Source organism: Culex pipiens, chromosome 3 (genome assembly GCF_016801865.2).
Source record: "Culex pipiens pallens isolate TS chromosome 3, TS_CPP_V2, whole genome shotgun sequence".
NCBI lineage: Eukaryota > Metazoa > Arthropoda > Insecta > Diptera > Culicidae > Culex > Culex pipiens.
Genome location: NC_068939.1, coordinates 73,458,888 through 73,477,325, shown reverse-complemented (window position 1 = coordinate 73,477,325; position 18,438 = coordinate 73,458,888). Strand labels below are relative to the sequence as shown.

The 18,438-nt window shown below is 40.5% G+C and overlaps 1 protein-coding gene across 9 annotated transcripts in view; it reads left to right on the top strand.

Moving 5' to 3' along the window:
- Positions 1-18,438, top strand: part of LOC120416544 (uncharacterized) — a 161,455-nt gene that overhangs the window by 128,292 nt on the left and 14,725 nt on the right. For 6 of the 9 annotated variants that reach the window (XM_052710078.1, XM_052710079.1, XM_039578270.2 and 3 more), the window contains 8 exons: positions 2,654-2,674; positions 2,748-3,700; positions 3,757-3,854; positions 3,938-4,351; positions 11,905-11,958; positions 12,963-13,172; positions 16,611-17,703; positions 17,867-18,153. In XM_052710078.1, coding sequence (XP_052566038.1) covers positions 2,654-2,674; positions 2,748-3,700; positions 3,757-3,854; positions 3,938-4,351; positions 11,905-11,958; positions 12,963-13,172; positions 16,611-17,703; positions 17,867-18,153 — 3,130 coding nt within the window. The remainder of the gene's footprint in view (positions 1-2,653; positions 2,675-2,747; positions 3,701-3,756; positions 3,855-3,937; positions 4,352-11,904; positions 11,959-12,962; positions 13,173-16,610; positions 17,704-17,866; positions 18,154-18,438) is intronic. The other 3 variants (XM_052710082.1, XM_039578275.2, XM_052710081.1) reach the window with 3 other exon arrangements.

Genomic DNA, 18,438 nt, shown 5'->3' with positions numbered 1-18,438 from the left:
TTTTTAAAAGTTTTTGTCACACCCCCCCCCCCCCTTCAAAATTGGCCCGAAAAATCAGGGGGCAAAAAAAATATTTTTACAATAAACTTCAAAATTTCAATGAAAATTCAAGTGCAACCAGCTGAAATCAAATTAAAATACATTCTCCTGCGTTTAAAATCATTTTTTGCATGTTTGGGTTTATTAGAAAATCTTAAGATTTTTTGAAAATTTTCGATGCAAATTTTTTTTTTCGATACAATTTTTGTTTTCATGAAATCTTAAATTTTTTGAAAACTAATGATTGCAAAACAACTGAACTAGTGTAAAATGCATTTTAAAACACTTGTTTCATTTAAATGTGAAGTTTATGGCTTGTTATTAAAATTTTTATATTTTTTTATTTTTTTGCCCCCCCCCCTTGACCTCAACCAGGGCCGAGGGACAAAAACTTTTTTAAATATTTGCATCGGCCTTATTTGAAGATTTAATTATTCGAAGTGATTTTTTCCAAGGCCTTCGGAAAATCGAGTCTGGATGACAAGCCCGAACAAAATTTGAAAATTGGCAATCTATCAAAAATATTAGCTTTTTATGTTTAGTTATAATTACACTCAGATCAAATTACAGTGAGCTTTAGAGAGGAAATGCATTTAAAATTGCAAACACACTGCAACATAATCATAATTTATGAATCCCACAAATCTCAACCCAACCCGGATTGTTGCGTAATTTAGCACGTTGCCCTCTTTCGTTATGCTTTTTTTCCCCACCTCGTCAAGCTTTGCTACAGGGATATAGTTCACCGTAGGAGTTTGGTTGTTTATAGCACTGCCGGGTCCAAGTAGTAACAACCAGCAGCAGCAGCACCAACAACGTGATCTAAATACCAACGGATTATTTCGCATGCTAATATTATCCAGAAAAAGTGGGAACACTTTTGGAGTAAACTTCCCATATTTGTTCAGTAACCTGTTTTTGGCTGACTCCCGAAAATGTTCAAATTAGAATTTGTTAAAAGTTATGCTAAAAACTACCAGAACCAGGGTTGCCAGGAATTACCCCCTTTTTAGCTGACTTGACAAGTCGTGCAAAATGTGCAGTACTGCATAGACCTAGTTTGCGAGAGTGAGGACAGTGCAAAACGTGCAGAATGCCTCCCGGGAAGTTTGTTTTCCCTCTCCGAACTGGATGGATGGATGTTTGTCCTGCTTTTCAGTTGCAATTAGAGGCTGCACTTGTTTCGCAGTCGGATTGCTTCGCAGAAGCAGGCAGCCGAGATTTAACATTTCATAACCAACCAACCTTGCTCCAGTTTTCTAAATGATGCAAATGACTGAGGCTAAAACAAACAGTTATTGCGGCGAAAGTAGCGAAGAAACCCAGTCACGTGCCCCGACCGGAATAAAAACAAACAATTAGAAAATGTAAAACTTTGCTCTCGAGTAAATTGGTCTGATCGTATACCGAAAAAAAAACGTCCGGTAGCAACGGGGGACATCAGAAAAAAATGCACCATCCCCCACTCGGGTCATAAACATAATTTCTCGTTCATCGACATCCGAACCTCAGGTCGGTCGCGTGGGGTTCAGGTTCGCGCCTCCGGAGAACAACAACATCAGATGCGCGCGCCAAAATATAAACGAGAACCATTGAAAGTAAACAAGTTAATTGAATTGCTTCACAATTTGTGAATCAGATCGGGGAGTAGTCACACTCGAGTGGAAGCGTGGGAGTGGCAGTGCAAGAAAAAGTAAAAAATAAAAAAGCAAAAATATGGGCTGCTTTTAATGAAATTGTACCGAGAGGTGACTTCGTAGATTTTGGAGTGCAGCAGCGCGGATGTTTGAGCTTTCGCATGTTAATTTTCTTGAGTGGGGTTTTAAGCCCTTCCTCGTGTAATTGAATCGAGATGTGTGATTTGCTCATTTAAAAAATATTTTAATAATAAACAAGCTTCGGACTGGCTTATCTGAGAGGATAATGTCGAATTGATAGAAGGTACATTTTTTTATTAAAAGTTTTTGTCTGCAAAGAGAAGATTTCAAATATGTTGATGGAAATATTTTTAAACTAAAGAAAACTGTTAATAAACTGATTTCAATCGAATCAAATTTGGCTGGGTACATTTGGGAGCTACACCACCAGCTTATTAACTCGGTTCATGAGTTTGTAATTAAAATTTCAGCTCGACGTACTCGTCGCACTAAACAAGCCACCAAAAACCACTTTCGCCCTCTGCTCCTAATTAGCTCGTAATTAAACGTTAAACTGCATTTCGTTACATATTAGGCAGAGTCAGTTTTAGTTGTTCAGTTCTCACCTACCGTACTCATCACATCTCATCTCTATACAGATTTTTACTCCATTTTACGCTCTCTAGGACCTATGATTTAATCTGATTATTTCGTTCACATGTATCGTTTCCGGAATGTGGCTTCGCCTTCGTTTCCTGCTCGTTGTCATGTTGAATCTACAAAACTCACACAAAAACACACAAACTATCTCCCACTTGCTACTCTGTACTACTGTTACGTACGAAACAAAAAAAAACTTGTTTTGCATGTCCCGGTCCTGCCTGATGTCCTGTACTGTTTCACCTACAACACACCAAAAAAAAAACTCAACATTTTGTATGATACCCATATCTCCTCCTATCTATGTGCGTGTGTAGTATTTTGGAGTACAAAATAAGGTAATTTTGCTGTAGTTCTAACTGTTTGAAGATAGTTTGGCTAACATTTGTTTTTGTTTCGTACTCCGCGCAGACAACAGCCACTGCTTTCGGACGAACAGGCCCGCGAGGTGGAACAGATCCTGCTCAACAACAAAGCCAAAGCCGAAGCTGAGCTCAAGCTACAGCAACAACTTGCTCAACAGCAGCAGCAGCAGCAGCAGTTTGAATCTCCGGAACCTTCACCTCCGGCCGTTACGGCCCCACCGCCATCCGCAACCGACGAGCCCGACTGGCTCAAGGATGTCCTGGAAGCGCCCAAAACTGCCGCTGCCTCGGCGGCGATCCCGCGCGAGAAGCTACCTCCTCCACCTCCGCCACACGGTCCCAACGGGACAGCCTCGCTGGAACCGCCCGCTCCGCCCAGCCGCAACAACTCCACCACTAGTCAGTTCGAGGAGACGAGCAGCAACAACACGACGGCCGACCTGCTCAACCAAACCATCCTCGACTCGTCCTCGATCCTGCAGGACTCGTACGTCTCGGCCGACTCGTCCATGCCCAGTGTGACCACCTCGGACAGTCTGAACCTGAGCAAGCAGGAAGACCAGCTCCAGCACCAGTCCCAGCAGAATCTGCAGGATCCCGCCGAGGCGGACGTGTCCGCCGACGAGAGCAACAACTCGGGCTTCTTCATCCCCGAGTACCCGCCCGTCAAAAGCAAGGAGGTGTTCGTCAACCAGGACGGTGTGCACTTCTTCGAGGACGGCAACTTCTGGATGGAAGTGCCCGGCTTGCTCGATTCGGACCGCGACGACGAGGAGGACGACCCGCGCGTCATCCCCAAGGACACCAAGGTCAAGTTCAGCACCAACCCGATGCAGGTGTTTTCGACCTTCTCGGTGAACGATTACGACCGGCGGAACGAGGACGTCGATCCGGTGGCGGCGTCCGCCGAGTACGAGCTGGAGAAGCGCGTCGAGAAGATGGACGTGTTTCCGGTGGAGCTGATGAAGGGGCCGGAGGGGCTGGGCTTGAGCATAATCGGTAAGAGGCAATCTCTGGCATGATTTTGATGTGCTAATTTGAGTTTTGTTCCACAGGCATGGGAGTGGGCGCTGACGCTGGACTGGAAAAGCTTGGTATTTTCGTCAAGACCATCACGGACAACGGGGCGGCGGCACGAGATGGAAGGATACAGGTTAGTCAAATTGACACTAGCAAATCTATTTATGAGCAATAATCTGATTCGTCTAAAACCCCACTCCTATCCGTTATCCACAGGTCAACGACCAGATCATCGAAGTGGACGGCAAAAGCCTGGTCGGCGTCACGCAAGCGTACGCCGCGTCCGTCCTGCGCAACACGTCCGGCCTGGTGCGCTTCCAAATCGGGCGCGAACGCGACCCGGAAAACTCCGAAGTGGCCCAGCTGATCCGCCAGAGTCTGCAGGCGGACCGCGAAAAGGAGGAACGCGTCAAGCGCCAGCTCGAGGACTACCTGCGGCGGGGCAACGCCAGCCACGCCAACAACGCCAACAACACGGAAATCTCCGAGGACTCGACGCTGCCGGTGTCGGCCAACTCGAGCGTGTCGGAGGGCCCCGTCAGCCCGACCGGAATTACGGCCGAGTCGCTGTTCGAGACGGAGGCGGCGCGGTCCAGCGATGTGGAATCGCTGCGGCGGATTCTTCAGGAGGTAATTTGGATCTTCTTTCTTAGGGGCTACTTTCATCTTGTATCGCGCGCGTGGGTGGATTGTCATTCATATTTCTCTCGTTTGGGAGGGGTTTTCGTCATCTTCATTCATTCATTTTTTTGTGCTCGCTCAGCAGACGCTAAAATATTGAAAACGCTTTTTACCCCGTTTTTCGCCGTGTTTGCTAGTTTCTCTTTCAATTTGGAAAAGAGACATTTGTTCGTTCGTTCAAATTAACTTTCTGGGTTGTGGCACGCGCCAGGAGAATAACCCTCAAGTGCCACGTGCTTTCCTTCATCGAGCATTCCGCCTTATAAATGTTTGTTCTCATTACTCGTTTCTTGTTCTCGTTTTTTTCCTCGTCTCATTTTTTACTCAAACGCATCATTGGAATGTTGACAGCATAAAGCGGTAATTATTTTAAAACTTAAACCAAGAAAGGTCACCCTTTTTCCGGTGCTGCTGCGCAGTCTTGAATCGATGTTATTCATTGCCTTCAACTGCAAAGTTAATGCCAAAACTGTTCCCAACCTCTGTTCCTCTCACTTGCGTTCCTCCACTCTCTCTGTCCCACAGAAGTAACCAATTTTTAAGTTCATTTCGTAAAACACAGCTTTGCCAAGTGCACCTACTATATTCTGAAATTGTTTAGTTTACCAAAACAAAAAAAGAAAAACAATTTTGCTCCACTCTCACACTCTCGCACATCATTTATCGGTTTGCATGCACTTTGCTGTTGATGTTGTAAGTTTTATCGAATGCCGAAAACCTCACACCACCCGAATGTGACCGGGTCTCGTCTCATCCAGTAACTTTACACAGTAAGACGGTAAGGTGTTTTCCCCCGCCCCCTCTCTACCATAAAATCATCAAATCATCAGATTTTTTTACTGTTTTCATTAGAACTAGATAGTTACTTTCTCATCTGTAGACAAGTTACCGTATTCCATATAATTTTTAATGCTCTGGTTTAAATTTGATATAAAATTTTACTTAAGTTGCAGTTCAGAATTCTAGCAAATTTACGTCGACGTGCTGTAATACTATGGAGAAAACTTATTAAAATCCACATTCAAATTTCAAATGTCGGGTTCCTACAAAAACTTGCCGATTTGGTAATTTTTCTGTTTTTGCACGTGGTGCGTCGAAAAATCCAGTTTTTAATTTAAAAAAATATATCTCGGAAACTTATGGTCGACATCGCCAATTTTTTTTACACGTTATGTAAAATTTTTCGAGGAATCCGACCAAAATATTTTCAGACATAGGCTCTTTGATCCAAACACGGTCAAAACAGTTGCGCAGTTATGAATTTTTGAAAAATGATTTGTTTCTTGCTAAAATTGATGAAAATTGCTGTTTTGGGACCACCCTAGAAAGGTGTAGTCACTCTAACGGCAAAACAAAAGAAAAGATCTAATTATTTCGGCTAAGGAACCCCCAGAAAATTTTTGAATCCGATCGGAGAACTTTTTTTTCGGTTTAGGCATTTTTTAAAAGGAATTGCTGAATATTTCTAACAATTGTTGTTTGGAGATAAAATCCAGAACCATTTGAAGCTTATAGCAGTCTAGTCTAGTCAGCTTTTTGATTTATATCATTTTTATATTTACGTAATCAAATTTACTATCCTGGTTTCTACCACACTGAAAAATATATTCTATTTTCAGTTATAAGCAATGTAATTAAGCTTATATCTGTAAGCCCTTACATCCAATTGAAATGCTGTCAAAGGCAAACTTATAGGAAATGGGACGAGCCTTCCGGTAAAAATATTTACGAGACTGAAAATCAAGTCTGTCATATAGAATTTGCCAAAAACCACAAAAAACCTATTTTTCGACATTTTAATTTTGACATAGGACAATGGTCAATATGGAGACTTTTATGTAAAATTGTCTGGAAAATCGATTCCCACTACCGGTTTTCAAAAAAATGACGTTTGGACCGCTATTTAAAAAATCAGTTTTAGTCAGGGCTGCGGAGTCGGGTCATGTTTTAGACAACTCCGACTCCGACTCCGTCCCCGGCTTTCTGAGATTAGCCGACTCCGACTCCGACTCCGGCTTTGGCTTTCAGCTCGAACCGACTCCAACTCCAACTCCGGCCTACAAACTCTAGCCGACTCCGACTCCGACTCCGACTCCAGCTTTCAACAAATGGTTAGCTCCGACTCCGGCTCCACATATTTTTAAATGTTTCTAAAGTTACTTGACTATTATATTGAAAACATTGATAAATAGGACTATTTAAATACTCTTTAATTGTTGTGTATTTCTCAATGAAAATAAGTTCAAATTACAAAACTGAAAAAAAAATCCAGGTGACAAGTTTTAAACGTAATTGAAAAAGAAATCAAAAAATATCTCCAGTTTTGAAATCATTTTCACTAGAACAATTCAGAAGTATGGACCAAAATTTTGACGACGATATATGATTTGTTAAAAAAAGTGATTTTTGTGAAAAAAATAAATCATGTACTTAAAATTTTTTGATCTCATTTTTATGTAAAATCGAATTTGCAAACGAAATAGTAGTTTATGCAACAAGTTGCAAAAAGAGGATTTTTTCAGCACGAGTCGTACATTTATCCAACGAGGTTCACCGAATTGGATAAATACGAAGAGTGCTGAAAAAATCAAGTTTTGCTACGAGTTCCATGAAACTTTTTTTGCAATTCCAAAAAACAAACACTGAGTGAAATTTTATGTCAAATTTTCATGTATTTTGTCAATAAATCGTTTAAATCAAAAAAAAGTTGAAAAGTGTTACTTTTCGAAACAAGTGCTGAAAAGTTCAACTTTTCAGCACCCATTTGAGTGGTGAAAAGTAGAACTTTTCAGCATTTATTTTGAAAAGTGTTGCTATTCGATTCTGTTATTTTTGGTACAGAAAAGTAGGCTATTTCGTCGTTCAAGAATGACAGGAAAAGTAAGTAGTTTCACGACGGAATTGCAAAAAGTACTATACACATTTTTTTTATTACGTGCACCGTTTTAAAAATATAGCCTTCAAAGTTAAATTTTGTCCGAAAAATTCCGTTTTTATTTTATTTTATTTTTTTAAATAGTGTCCATGATTGTCCATTTCTGAAAATATTTTTTTCGAAAAGTTCAGAAAATTTCCTACTTTTTTGTCTAAGAAAATTGTACCACTGGTTGCTGAGATATAGCGGATTAAAGAAACAAGAAAATTGATTTTATAAGTCTAACCCAAACAACCCTACATTTTCTAATGTCTATATATCAGCAATGAATGGTCTGATTTTCAGTATAGAAAAATGAAACATTCGTGAAATTTTCTAAATACTAACATTTCAAAAGGGCCAAACATTCATTATTTTTAGAAATGGACATTTAAAAAAAAAGCGGATTTTTTCGGCAAAATTTAACTTTGAATGGATATATTTTTAAAACGATGTACTTAATCAAAAAATGTGTGATGTACTTTTCGATGGCAAATTTGATTTTACATAAAAAATTAGTTCAGAAAATGTTATGTACAAGATTTCATTTTTTACATAAATCACTATCAAAAAAATCATAACTCATCAACAAAATTTTGGTCCATACTTCAAAATGGCTTGAAAGATGCGGGATGTTCCCTAAAATATACAAAAAACTAAAAAAAATAAAATACCGATTTTGGGAAATTGAAATTTTGTAAATAAAAGGTAATTAGAAAATAACCAATTTTTTGTCCGTGAACCTGTTTTTCAATAGTTCTCATCAATACCTACAACTTTGTCGAAGACACGAAATCAATCAAAAAATTCCTTGAAAAGTTTTAGATCTTCGAATGTTTACGTTTCATATTTATATGAACTTCTGTCAAAATTGTATGGTGATTACTTGAAGTGAATCAATGACACAAGATGGTTTCTTCTGGGAAGGCCCCCATAAAGTTTGAGTCAAATAGCAAAAAAAAAAACAGAAAAAATAGGTTGAAATCGGCCAAATTCGTAGAGAATTGCTTATCTGATAAATATATTTAAAAAGAGGAAAAAATGGCAACGCAATGCATGCGACTTAAAAAAAAACAATTAAAAAATAAGAAGTTTTGTGAATTAACCTGCATTATAACAAATACTGAACAATATTTTTTTTTTGTTGAAGTTTAGAAAACTCCGACTCCGACTCCGGGTTATCAGAAATTTTCGGCTCCGACTCCGACTCCAGCTTATAAAATTTAGCCGACTCCGACTCCGGCTCCGACTCCAGCTTATAAAATTTAGCCGACTCCGACTCCGGCTCCGACTCCAGCTGTTCGATTTTTGACGACTCCGACTCCGACTCCAGGTCCCCAAAAAGACCCGACTCCACCGACTCCGGCTCCGACTCTGACTCCGACTCCACAGCCCTGGTTTTAGTAAATGATTTTTGTATTTCTTTTAGGAGAGACATACCATCCTGCGTTTTTCGTCAGTCTTTTTGTAACATTTTAGGCTATTTCCTCAAAAATTTGGAACGAAAAAAAAAATCGTGACATCTCCTTTAAATTTAAATTTTAGACTTAAAAATCCAAAAATCTCATAGATGTGGCGTATATTTTTGTTTCAGTGTATTTTTTTCAGAAAGTCCGTCCAATTTCCTACAAGTTTGTCTTTGACCACTTTTTGATGCGAGGCAACGGCTTCGAGATACAGTAATTTTTAAATTACAGAATACAAAAATATTTAAATACCTAACGCCCTACTCAAATGTTATTTTCGAGTATTATTGGCTCCATATACACAAAAATGGCTTATATAGGCCTAGGATAACATGTCTACAAAGTTTCATTGAAATCGGAGAGGGTCGGGTACAAAAGTACCAGAAAAATCGTGATTTGAGCTGGAATTGCTCTATAATAAACATTATGAAAAAAAAGAATTCATTTCGTTGCAAAACATGACATTTTAGCACTCGTCCTTTTATCCAACTTTGTAAACTTCGTTGAATGTACGGCTCGTGCTGAAAAATCATCTTTTTCGACTTGTCGCACAAACTTCTATTTCAGCACTCATCAATCAAATTATTCGCTCTACAGCATTGCCTTGGCGTTCTCGATTGCGAGATTCCTACTCGAAACTAGGTGTCCGTAGGCTTGATTGTTGAGGCAATTGCAAACCTCTTTTTACACCTTAGCTTCCATCCACCCCGGGATTCGAACTGACGACCTTTGGATTGTTAGTCCAACTGCCTACCAGCGACTCCACCGAGACAGGACCCAGGGAGACGACTCCTACACCTGAATTGAGCTAACGACCTAACATCTAGGTTAGACGGGACAAATCTCGTCTCGAAAAATGCCACCGGGACCGTCTGGGATCGAACCCAAGCCGACTGGATGAGAGGCAACCACGCTTACCCCTACACCACGGTCCCGGACCATTCAGCACTCATATGAGTGCTATAATTGTCTTTATCCAATTCCGTCATGAAACTACTTACTTTTCCTGTCATTCTCGAACGACAAAACAGCCTACTTTTATCTACCAATCATAACAGAATCGAATAGTAATCCTTTTCAAAAAAATACTGAAAAGTTCTACTTTTTAGCACTGAGATGGATGCAGATTCTCAAAAAAGTGTCCACGTGGTTTATGGATGGTCCCTTAACACATGGATGATTGACATAAAATTAAACTCAAAAAGCGTTTTTTTCTGAACTGCAAATAAATTTTGTAAGCAACTTGTTGCAAAACATGATTTTTTCAGCACTCGTCGTATTTCTCCAACTTGGTAAACCTCGTTGGATAAATGAACGACTCGTGCTGAAATAAAAACTGCTTTTTGCCACTTGTTGCATAAACTACTATTTCAGCACTGTCATTTTTGGGAATATAAAGTATGTCATCTCTATAAATATTTGCAAAATATGTTCCATTCAACTCGCATAAACTTCTTTTTTGCACTAAAGAAGGAGTTTATGAAACGAGTTGCAAAATGAAGATTTTTTCAGCACGAGTCATACATTTTTCCAGTGAGGCTCTGAGAATTCTACGAGTACTTTGGCGAGTACGGAAATGAAGTAAATAGAGTACGGAAATAAATAGGATAATAGATCAAAGCAACCTTCCAAAAAGTTGACAAGATCACTCCGACGAAAAAACCTCATTCCATCCTGTCAAGGCCGCCAGGACTTGCGAAATGGAGCCGTCACTGATGCCGGATTCGACAGGCAACCTCCGGTCAAAACCGCAAGCCGTCTGGAAATTTTCCGCCTGGACAAGCTTTTTCCTGGTGAACCTGCTGATCGGGTACGTGTGCACGTTCGCCGGAATCGACGTGATCCAACAGCTCCGGAATGCGGCCCGCGATCGTTCCGATTTGGACCTGAGCGACCTGCTAATAAAATTCTCCGTAAGTTATCTGGTGTCTCGGCACCAGCTGGTGCTCCGTACGTGGAGCGACTCGACGCCCGGACTGGCGCTGGCCTGGCTAGTCTCGATCATGCTCAACCTGATCGTGGGGGACCTGCTGACCGGTCTGGTGTGGCGTCCCGGCGGACGACTTCTTTCCGTCGGCTGTCTGCGGCTTTCCGAGCATCTTATGCGAAACCATCAACCGACGTACATCGTGCTGGGCCTGAGCTCCTGGCTGCGGCTGATGGCCGCCGGCCAGATCAAGTACGCGCTGGCGTATTATTGGCTATACCGAAGCGTCCGGTCACTGCTCAAGGAGGAACGGAAGGTGGCGACGGTGGAGGCGGTTGCGGTACCACCGCAGCCGAGAGTTCAGCAAAGTGATCAGCTCACCTATGCGCCCTTGCCAGCGGTTGAACTGCAAGGAAGGAATTACGCGAGAAGTCGTACGCGTTCCCGGGCTCAAAGTCGAAGACGCTAGAAATTCAGGAACACATTTTATTTTGTACGCGTTTTGAGTGTTGTGTAAAATTCTGCAAGCAGTCTTCGGTTTATTATATTTTTGAATGAAAATAAATCTACACCCGAACAAATTACCACTAGCGTTTAATGTGTTGAATAAGCCTCTCTTTTAGATACATTGCCAATAATTTGGCGAATGCTTTCGATTTTAGCAAGGAAACTAGCATTATTTGTTCGTCAATACAATTTTGACAGCTGCCCTTACAAAATGATAAAAAAAATCAATAAAAGTATTTATTGAAAAATTCAGAAAATATGTATGATCGCACTCACAAACAATATTTTGAGCTTTATAATAAAGCTGTCAAAATTAATTTGTCAGTGTTGCAATTTAAAAAAATCTTGATTTTGGGAAACTTTCAAAATTGTTTTATAATTTATTTTAGGACATTTTTAAAAATTAAGCATGATCCTTACTTTTACGAAATTGCATGAACATTTTTGCATACTTTTTTATTGGCTGTAATTTTCTAGCTTGCTACCCGCCATAACTGAAGTTATTTACTATCATTTTTTCCCATCGAATGATTCATCCATATAATCGAAACCCAAAACCGAATATGTTTCACCCTTGCCGTGCGCCCCTTTACCCCAATTACCCCACCCTCTCTCTCTTTCTCTGTATATTACTTTGAAAATGATTGTATTTGACCAATAAACTCCCTGCAATATATAAAATTTCCAGAATCTTAAAACCATTGCACTGCATGAGGGCGATATCCTTAATCTCAAGCAACAGGTAAGTGAAAGATTCGTGAAATAATCGCTCAACTATTCGCCACCACCACCACTTTCTCTTTACTACTACACACAAGTCTCTCTCTTTTTCACTGTACACATACACTAAGTCACCTCAAGTCCGATTTATTTCCTATACTACTACTAACAGATAACAAAACACAAACACACTCTCAAGGTAATCCGTAAACATTTGTCCCGTCCCTAATTTTGTTCTTGCATTTTAACGAGTCGTAACACGTGTGTTGTGTGCACCACCACCCTCCCCCCTTAATCAAAATCTCTGTCCTCACACGAGTGTCCTGTTTTTTTTTTTTTTTTTGTTAAATTTGTTTCGTTTTTTTTTACTACATGTCCACGGGTGTATTTGATTGTCTCTGTCCTCTGTAAATGTCCCTACAGAATAAAATATAAACAATTGTCACGCAAAATCATCCCAAAACTTCACCACCACCGATTGTACACAGAAGCAGTTTAAAAATCACGACAAAAATCAGAAAATAAAACTCAAACAAAGTTTTGAAAATAGTTTATAGATTTAGATCAATTTAGATCGAATAGAACCACGGACAAACAGTCGTGTTTTCAGTATTTTTGATTTATCGTGTTCGAATTTGACAGCTACGGTGGCGCCATTATTCTCAGTTGTGGCAAGTAAACAAACTAACGTGTCTTGAATTGACCGTTATTCTTGTTGTGCTAAAATTAAATAAAATTTCAAACTGTTTGTCTGTGTGTTAATTTTGTAAAAATTAGAGTCCAACAATTGAAGGGAAAAAGTAAGTACTAAGGGGTGAAATGCAACTACACACGACGTATCAGCTCACGATTTTCCTCCAAAAATACACAAAAGAAACTTTCTTTTTTTTCATACACAAAAACAGTTTTCCTATTGGTAATGGAGCAAATGTTGGGATTTCCCCTTTTAAAAACACATTTTAAAGAAATGCAAAAAACCCTAATCTTCTTCACATCTCTCTTCTTCATCGAAAAAATCGCAAAAAGCTGATCAAGTACCAGCAGAGCTGCAACGAGGCCGAGCTGCTCGCGGAGCGGATGAAGCAAACCGAGCGCGAGCTGGCCAACATCAAGAAGGAGGCGAACAACTACCAGAACATGCTGCAGCAGAGCCAGGCCCAGTACGGTGGCCTCGAGAAGAAGTACGGCCGCGTCAAGAAGATCCTGCGCGAGTACCAGCACCGGGAGCGGGATATGGTAAGGGTTTTTGGAACTTATCTAAAATGATTTTAGTATTGTTCAACAAAATTTTGGTTGACTATATCCAAATATCGATTTGTATTTTCGTTTTATCAAAAATATCAAATTTGGTCTCGAATTTAATGCAGATGTTTCATGGCAAAGATGTCAGATTTTCAGTTTTTATGATTCATCAAAAAGGTTTTTTTTTTAAATTCCTATATAATCAATTAGATGTTTTCGGATTTTATTACACTAAACCCCCGGTGGTTGGTCACTTTTTCGTTTGGCACTTTTTTAGTTTGTACCCCGTTGGTTGGTCAAAGCCAAACTAAAAAGTGACGAACTGTCACTTTTTACACGGCGCTCACGCACACTACCAAAACAAACGTTCGGTAGTGTGTGTGAACTCCGTGTAAAAGGGGTGTCAAACTAAAAAGTGATTCCGTTCGTTTGACAACAGTTGGTGTCAAACCATCGGGGTTTGAGTGTATCATAAAAACAACCAATTGGGTACTAAAACCCTATGCCAATTTTTATGTACAACGGCAAAAGACACGATTAACCATCTCTGACCACTTTTTTTCATTCAAAATCATTCATTTAAAAGAATTAAAAACCCATTTTAAATCCTTTGCGGTCGTTCAAAGGGTCATTGTACGCAAACAATTAAGATTTATCGTTGTGAACAATAATATCCCAAATTTAAGCATAATTTTAGAACCCAATTGTTTCACTTGATGCACTTCTTAAGTCATTTTAAACATTGAAATAAATCTTATAACAGAGCGGCCAGATCATTTAATTTTTTTAATTAAAAAATGGTTAATATTATCATCAAACCACAAAATAAACTGACGTTTATACAGCTTTTTTCGGAAACGTCTGATCTTTTATTCAAGCCATCTCTACGTTTGCGAAAGTCTACTTTTCAATATGTTGTCCAAATAATCAGTTTTTCGTCATTTGTTTCGCCATACGCCCTACAACATTTGGGAACTATCAAAATTGTTATCTTTGTTTCTTTTCTTTTTCCTAGATATCGTGAATTAGCAACCAGCAACCAATGTAACCAATGTAAAAAAAAAATTGAGCCTTTTTTCTCAAAAATGTTTGTTATTTTTTTTTTGCATCCGCTTACCCCTCGATCATGTTGTTGTTTTTTTACTTTTGAGTGCCGAACGAGTACTGTAGTAGTTCATTTTGATGTGATTGGATAGTCTAACAATGGATTTTCCAATACATAGAAAGAAAAATAAACCATAGCAATTGGGTACTAAAGCCCTATGTCAATTTTTATGTACAACGGTAAAATACACAATCAAAAACCATTTCTCATCACTTTTTTTTCATTTTAATGCAAAAAAAATGACAAGACAACATTTTTTCGATGGATCAGCTCTGGGACGGGACGGCTGGATAGAGTCTTCTTTTTGAGTGTTTACGTTTGTATTCTTCTTCTGTTTTAGCAAGAAAATTCGTGTTCAAAAACAAATATCAAGCAATCTGTGATTCAGATAGCTTGACAATTAAAATTTTCTTGATGATGTTTTTCAACTCAGTGCTCAAGCATGCGGATGACTTTTTCTTTGGTTGAAATGTTGTTTAGTTATTCCCGCAGATTTTTTTTTTGATTTGGCTGTTAAAATTTGCGTTTGGACGTGGGTGGAGAATCCTGAGTTTATATTCCATCTTTTTACGGTGGATCCGTTCATAAGGAGCTGCCTGATTCAAATTACTTGAAATGGTTGGCAAATCAAAGATGAGTCAAAAAATGATCACTTCTTCTATTTTTATTGTGTTTTTTATATGAAAGATTTTTTATTTTCATTTGAATGTGAAAAATGCAATACGATTTAAATGCGTTTTCTTACTTCAATCTAAATAAAATCCTAAAAAGCCTGCAAGTCATTAAATGGGAGGGGAGTTTTTTTCTTAGATCTGCTCCTGTCGTTGTCCCGTTACGCAAAGGAAGTAAATAAACCTTTCCCAGTTCCCCAAAGAGGAGCACGTCGAATTCAACGGCAATTTTTACTCAACTTTAAAGATATTTAACATTCCATAGGTCGCACGCCCTAAGGTGTCAGAATCGAAAGAAATGGCTGGCAAAAATTCAAATTTGTACCAATTCATTCACTTCAAAGAGCAAAAAAGTTTGTTTTTCAATTTAAGGCAATGTGTTGAAATAAAAAAGTGCGAAAAAATCAAATAGGCTAAACTGTGGCCATTAAATCCAGTTCTACGGTGTTGTTTCTTCACGCCACATTTTAATTTCATAGGAAGCACAGGTTTAATATTGTTCAATCAATACAATAGTTTTAAATGGGCATAAGAATAGTCAGTTCATGAAATGTATTGTTTTTTAAAATGAAAATGCTGATAAGTCAACATTCGGTGTACGATAGAAATAAATGCCTTTCAATTGAAAATATTTTAATTAATCTATTCATGCAATTTACAATTATTTGTGAAATTGATTTATTTTTTTTATTTTTTTCAATTCAAATTACAATACTTCTCATTTTCTCCTCATAAGAAAGGACTGGTTTAGGTTGACAGAAGCGGCCATGTTGAAAGTGGTTTAGTTTGACAATAGCTTTTTTTCTCTTTGTTTATCCCATCCCAGGATCAGCTATGATCCCCTTGGAGCGAGCTGTCAAGTGGGAACTTTTCTGTCAAGAAGAACCGCGAGGTTAATTTTTCAAAATTGATTTAAAAATCCATTTTAAACTCTTCGTGGTCGTATAAAGGGTCATTGTACTCAGAAAATAAGGTTTATCGCTGTAAACAATAATATCAGCAATCTAAGGGTAGCAATCTAAGGGTAGAACCCAATTTGCTAAAAATTTAGATAGTGAAGGAATAGTTTAAAACGAGATTACTTCGCTTCGCTGCAATAGACAGCTTATCCGTTGTAGATGTACTTCATCATCAGCTCATTAAGTGCTTAAAATTGTTCTGCCTAATTGGATTTAAAATTTAAAATTATGAAACTTTTGTGAAATCAAGAGAACCTTTTAAAAGGGCCAAAATCACTATAGAAAAGAGCAAAATAGTTCGCAAAAGTCTAATTTTTCAGCATTGATGACACTTGAAGTGTCGTGGACTTGCGAGAATGAAGAACTCACTTGGTTCAGGAATCAATGTTTATTACAACTTGTAGGTTATGTTAGACAAGACTGCAACTCCGCGGTTCTTGGATGAAAGAGGGCGATATGTGGACTCATGGTCCTTTTGTAGACATGACAAATGTTATAAAGTTAGATACACTCTTAATTTCTAACGGTGAAAAATCGTTATTTTTTCGTGTTTCTACCTTTTTTCCTGGAAAGTAATTTACAACTACAACTTTTCCGATACACCAAATAGATCAGAAAAAAACCCTTTAATTTAAAAATCCACAAAAAATTGCGAAATTGTAGAGAGTTACTCTAATGCTTTTCTCCCTCCCCCCAGATCCAGTTCCAGGAGTACTACCTGCAACACCTCCAGGAAAAAGACACCGAGTACAACGCACTGGTGAAGAAGCTCAAGGACCGGGTGATCCACCTGGAGCAGGAACTGCAGGAAACGCAACGCAAGGCAGGCTTCCCAGTGAATCTGCCGTACGACAGCGCCAGCCTAAAGCTAACACCCCAAATGAGCCGCAAGCAACCGCCAAAGCCGGTCTTCCAGAAGCTCGAGACGGAACTGTCGGACACGGAGTTTTCGGATTTGTCTCCGGACGGGGAGGGTGAGGACGGGAAGACGGCCACGGTCGAGCGGAAGTTGCCGGTGTCGAAGGACGACGAGTTGGACACGGCGGTGCCGCAGCACGAACTGCTGGACAACTCGCTGAACAAGGGCAAGAGCGACCTGGTGGCGAGGGGAGGCTTGTCGAAGCGGAGTGCCCCGGGCAAGAAGAACAGTCATAGTAATAGCGGGTCGGACTGCGCGCTGGATGAGAGCGAGGAGGAGATTACGGACTCGACGTCGGTGTCGCACGAGTACAGTGGACTGTACAGCACGCCGCAGATCATCCAGAGGGCGGGACTTACGAACATTAAGAACAATGGGCAGGAGAACGCCGGGTTGCCGGTGTATGCCCAGGTCAACAAGGATCGCGGAGGGGGTGGTGGTGTCCTCGGGGGAGGAGGAACCGACCATCAGACGCAACACACGACCATACCGAACATTTACCGAAATCCACCGACCGACAACAACAAGCTCAACTCGAGCTACGGGTCGGACTTGAACGCTTCCTCGTACGACAGCGACCTCGGTTCGTCCACGGACAAGCTCAAGGACAGCGGCGTATCGAGCGAAAGCTGGATGTATCCGTCGCGAAGGCCTAAAGGACTGAAGGGAATCACGCCGCCGCTGTTGGCCGAACAGCTCAAGGAACGACTCGCCGAACGGCGCACGACCCAGGACGACGCATCCTCGCGGGATTCGAGCGACGACTACTCGGAGATCAACCAGCGGCACGTCGTCAATCCGGCGGCCGTTTCGCTCTCGCAGAACCTGCTGGTCGAGATCAAGAAGGCCGTCAACGAGGCACAGCCCAAGGGTAAGTCTTTCGACTATATTTGTGTGCGTGCGTGCGTGCGTGTTTTCGCAGCTAAAATTGCATCCTGCTTCGAATTGTTTGCAAAGATCGTGTAGACGCCAAAGGATAATTGTAGTTCTTTTGGTTTCGTTCTTTTTCTCCTCTTCTTCTCGTCGTGTGGCAGTGAAAAACATTCTTCCACAAAATCTGTCTCCTCCAGGAAGTAGCAGCCCGTGGCAACAGCAGCAGCCACCGTCGTCGATTCTGCAGCAGTCGGGCACGGCGAGCGGAGCCGGTTCGCAGGGACCGCCGTCTCCGTCGAGTGTCTCCAGCGGGTCAACGTCGCCGGGGGCGTACTCGCCTTCGCGCACGCTCGATCTGTCCGGCTCGACATCGAGCTTCTCGAGCGATCGGCTGCGCGACTCGCACCAGTGGAAGAGCGGACCCGTCGAGGAGTGGTCCAATGAGCAGGTTAGTAGTTGGGGGAAGTTTTATAATACTAGTTTTGAAACAGATATCTTTTTCATATCTGGTTTATTCTCTACCAACTCACATGAAATTGGAAAAAAGTTGCCTCGACCCCTCTTCGATTTGCGTGAAACTTTGTCCTAAGGAATAATTTTGCTCCTTGCTTACGAATCCGAGCTTCATTTTACGATATATATTGACGGTGGGGCGGTACGACCCCTTTCTTTTTTGAACATTCAAAAAAGACGTGATTTTCAATAATTTGCAGCCTGAAATGGTGATGATTTG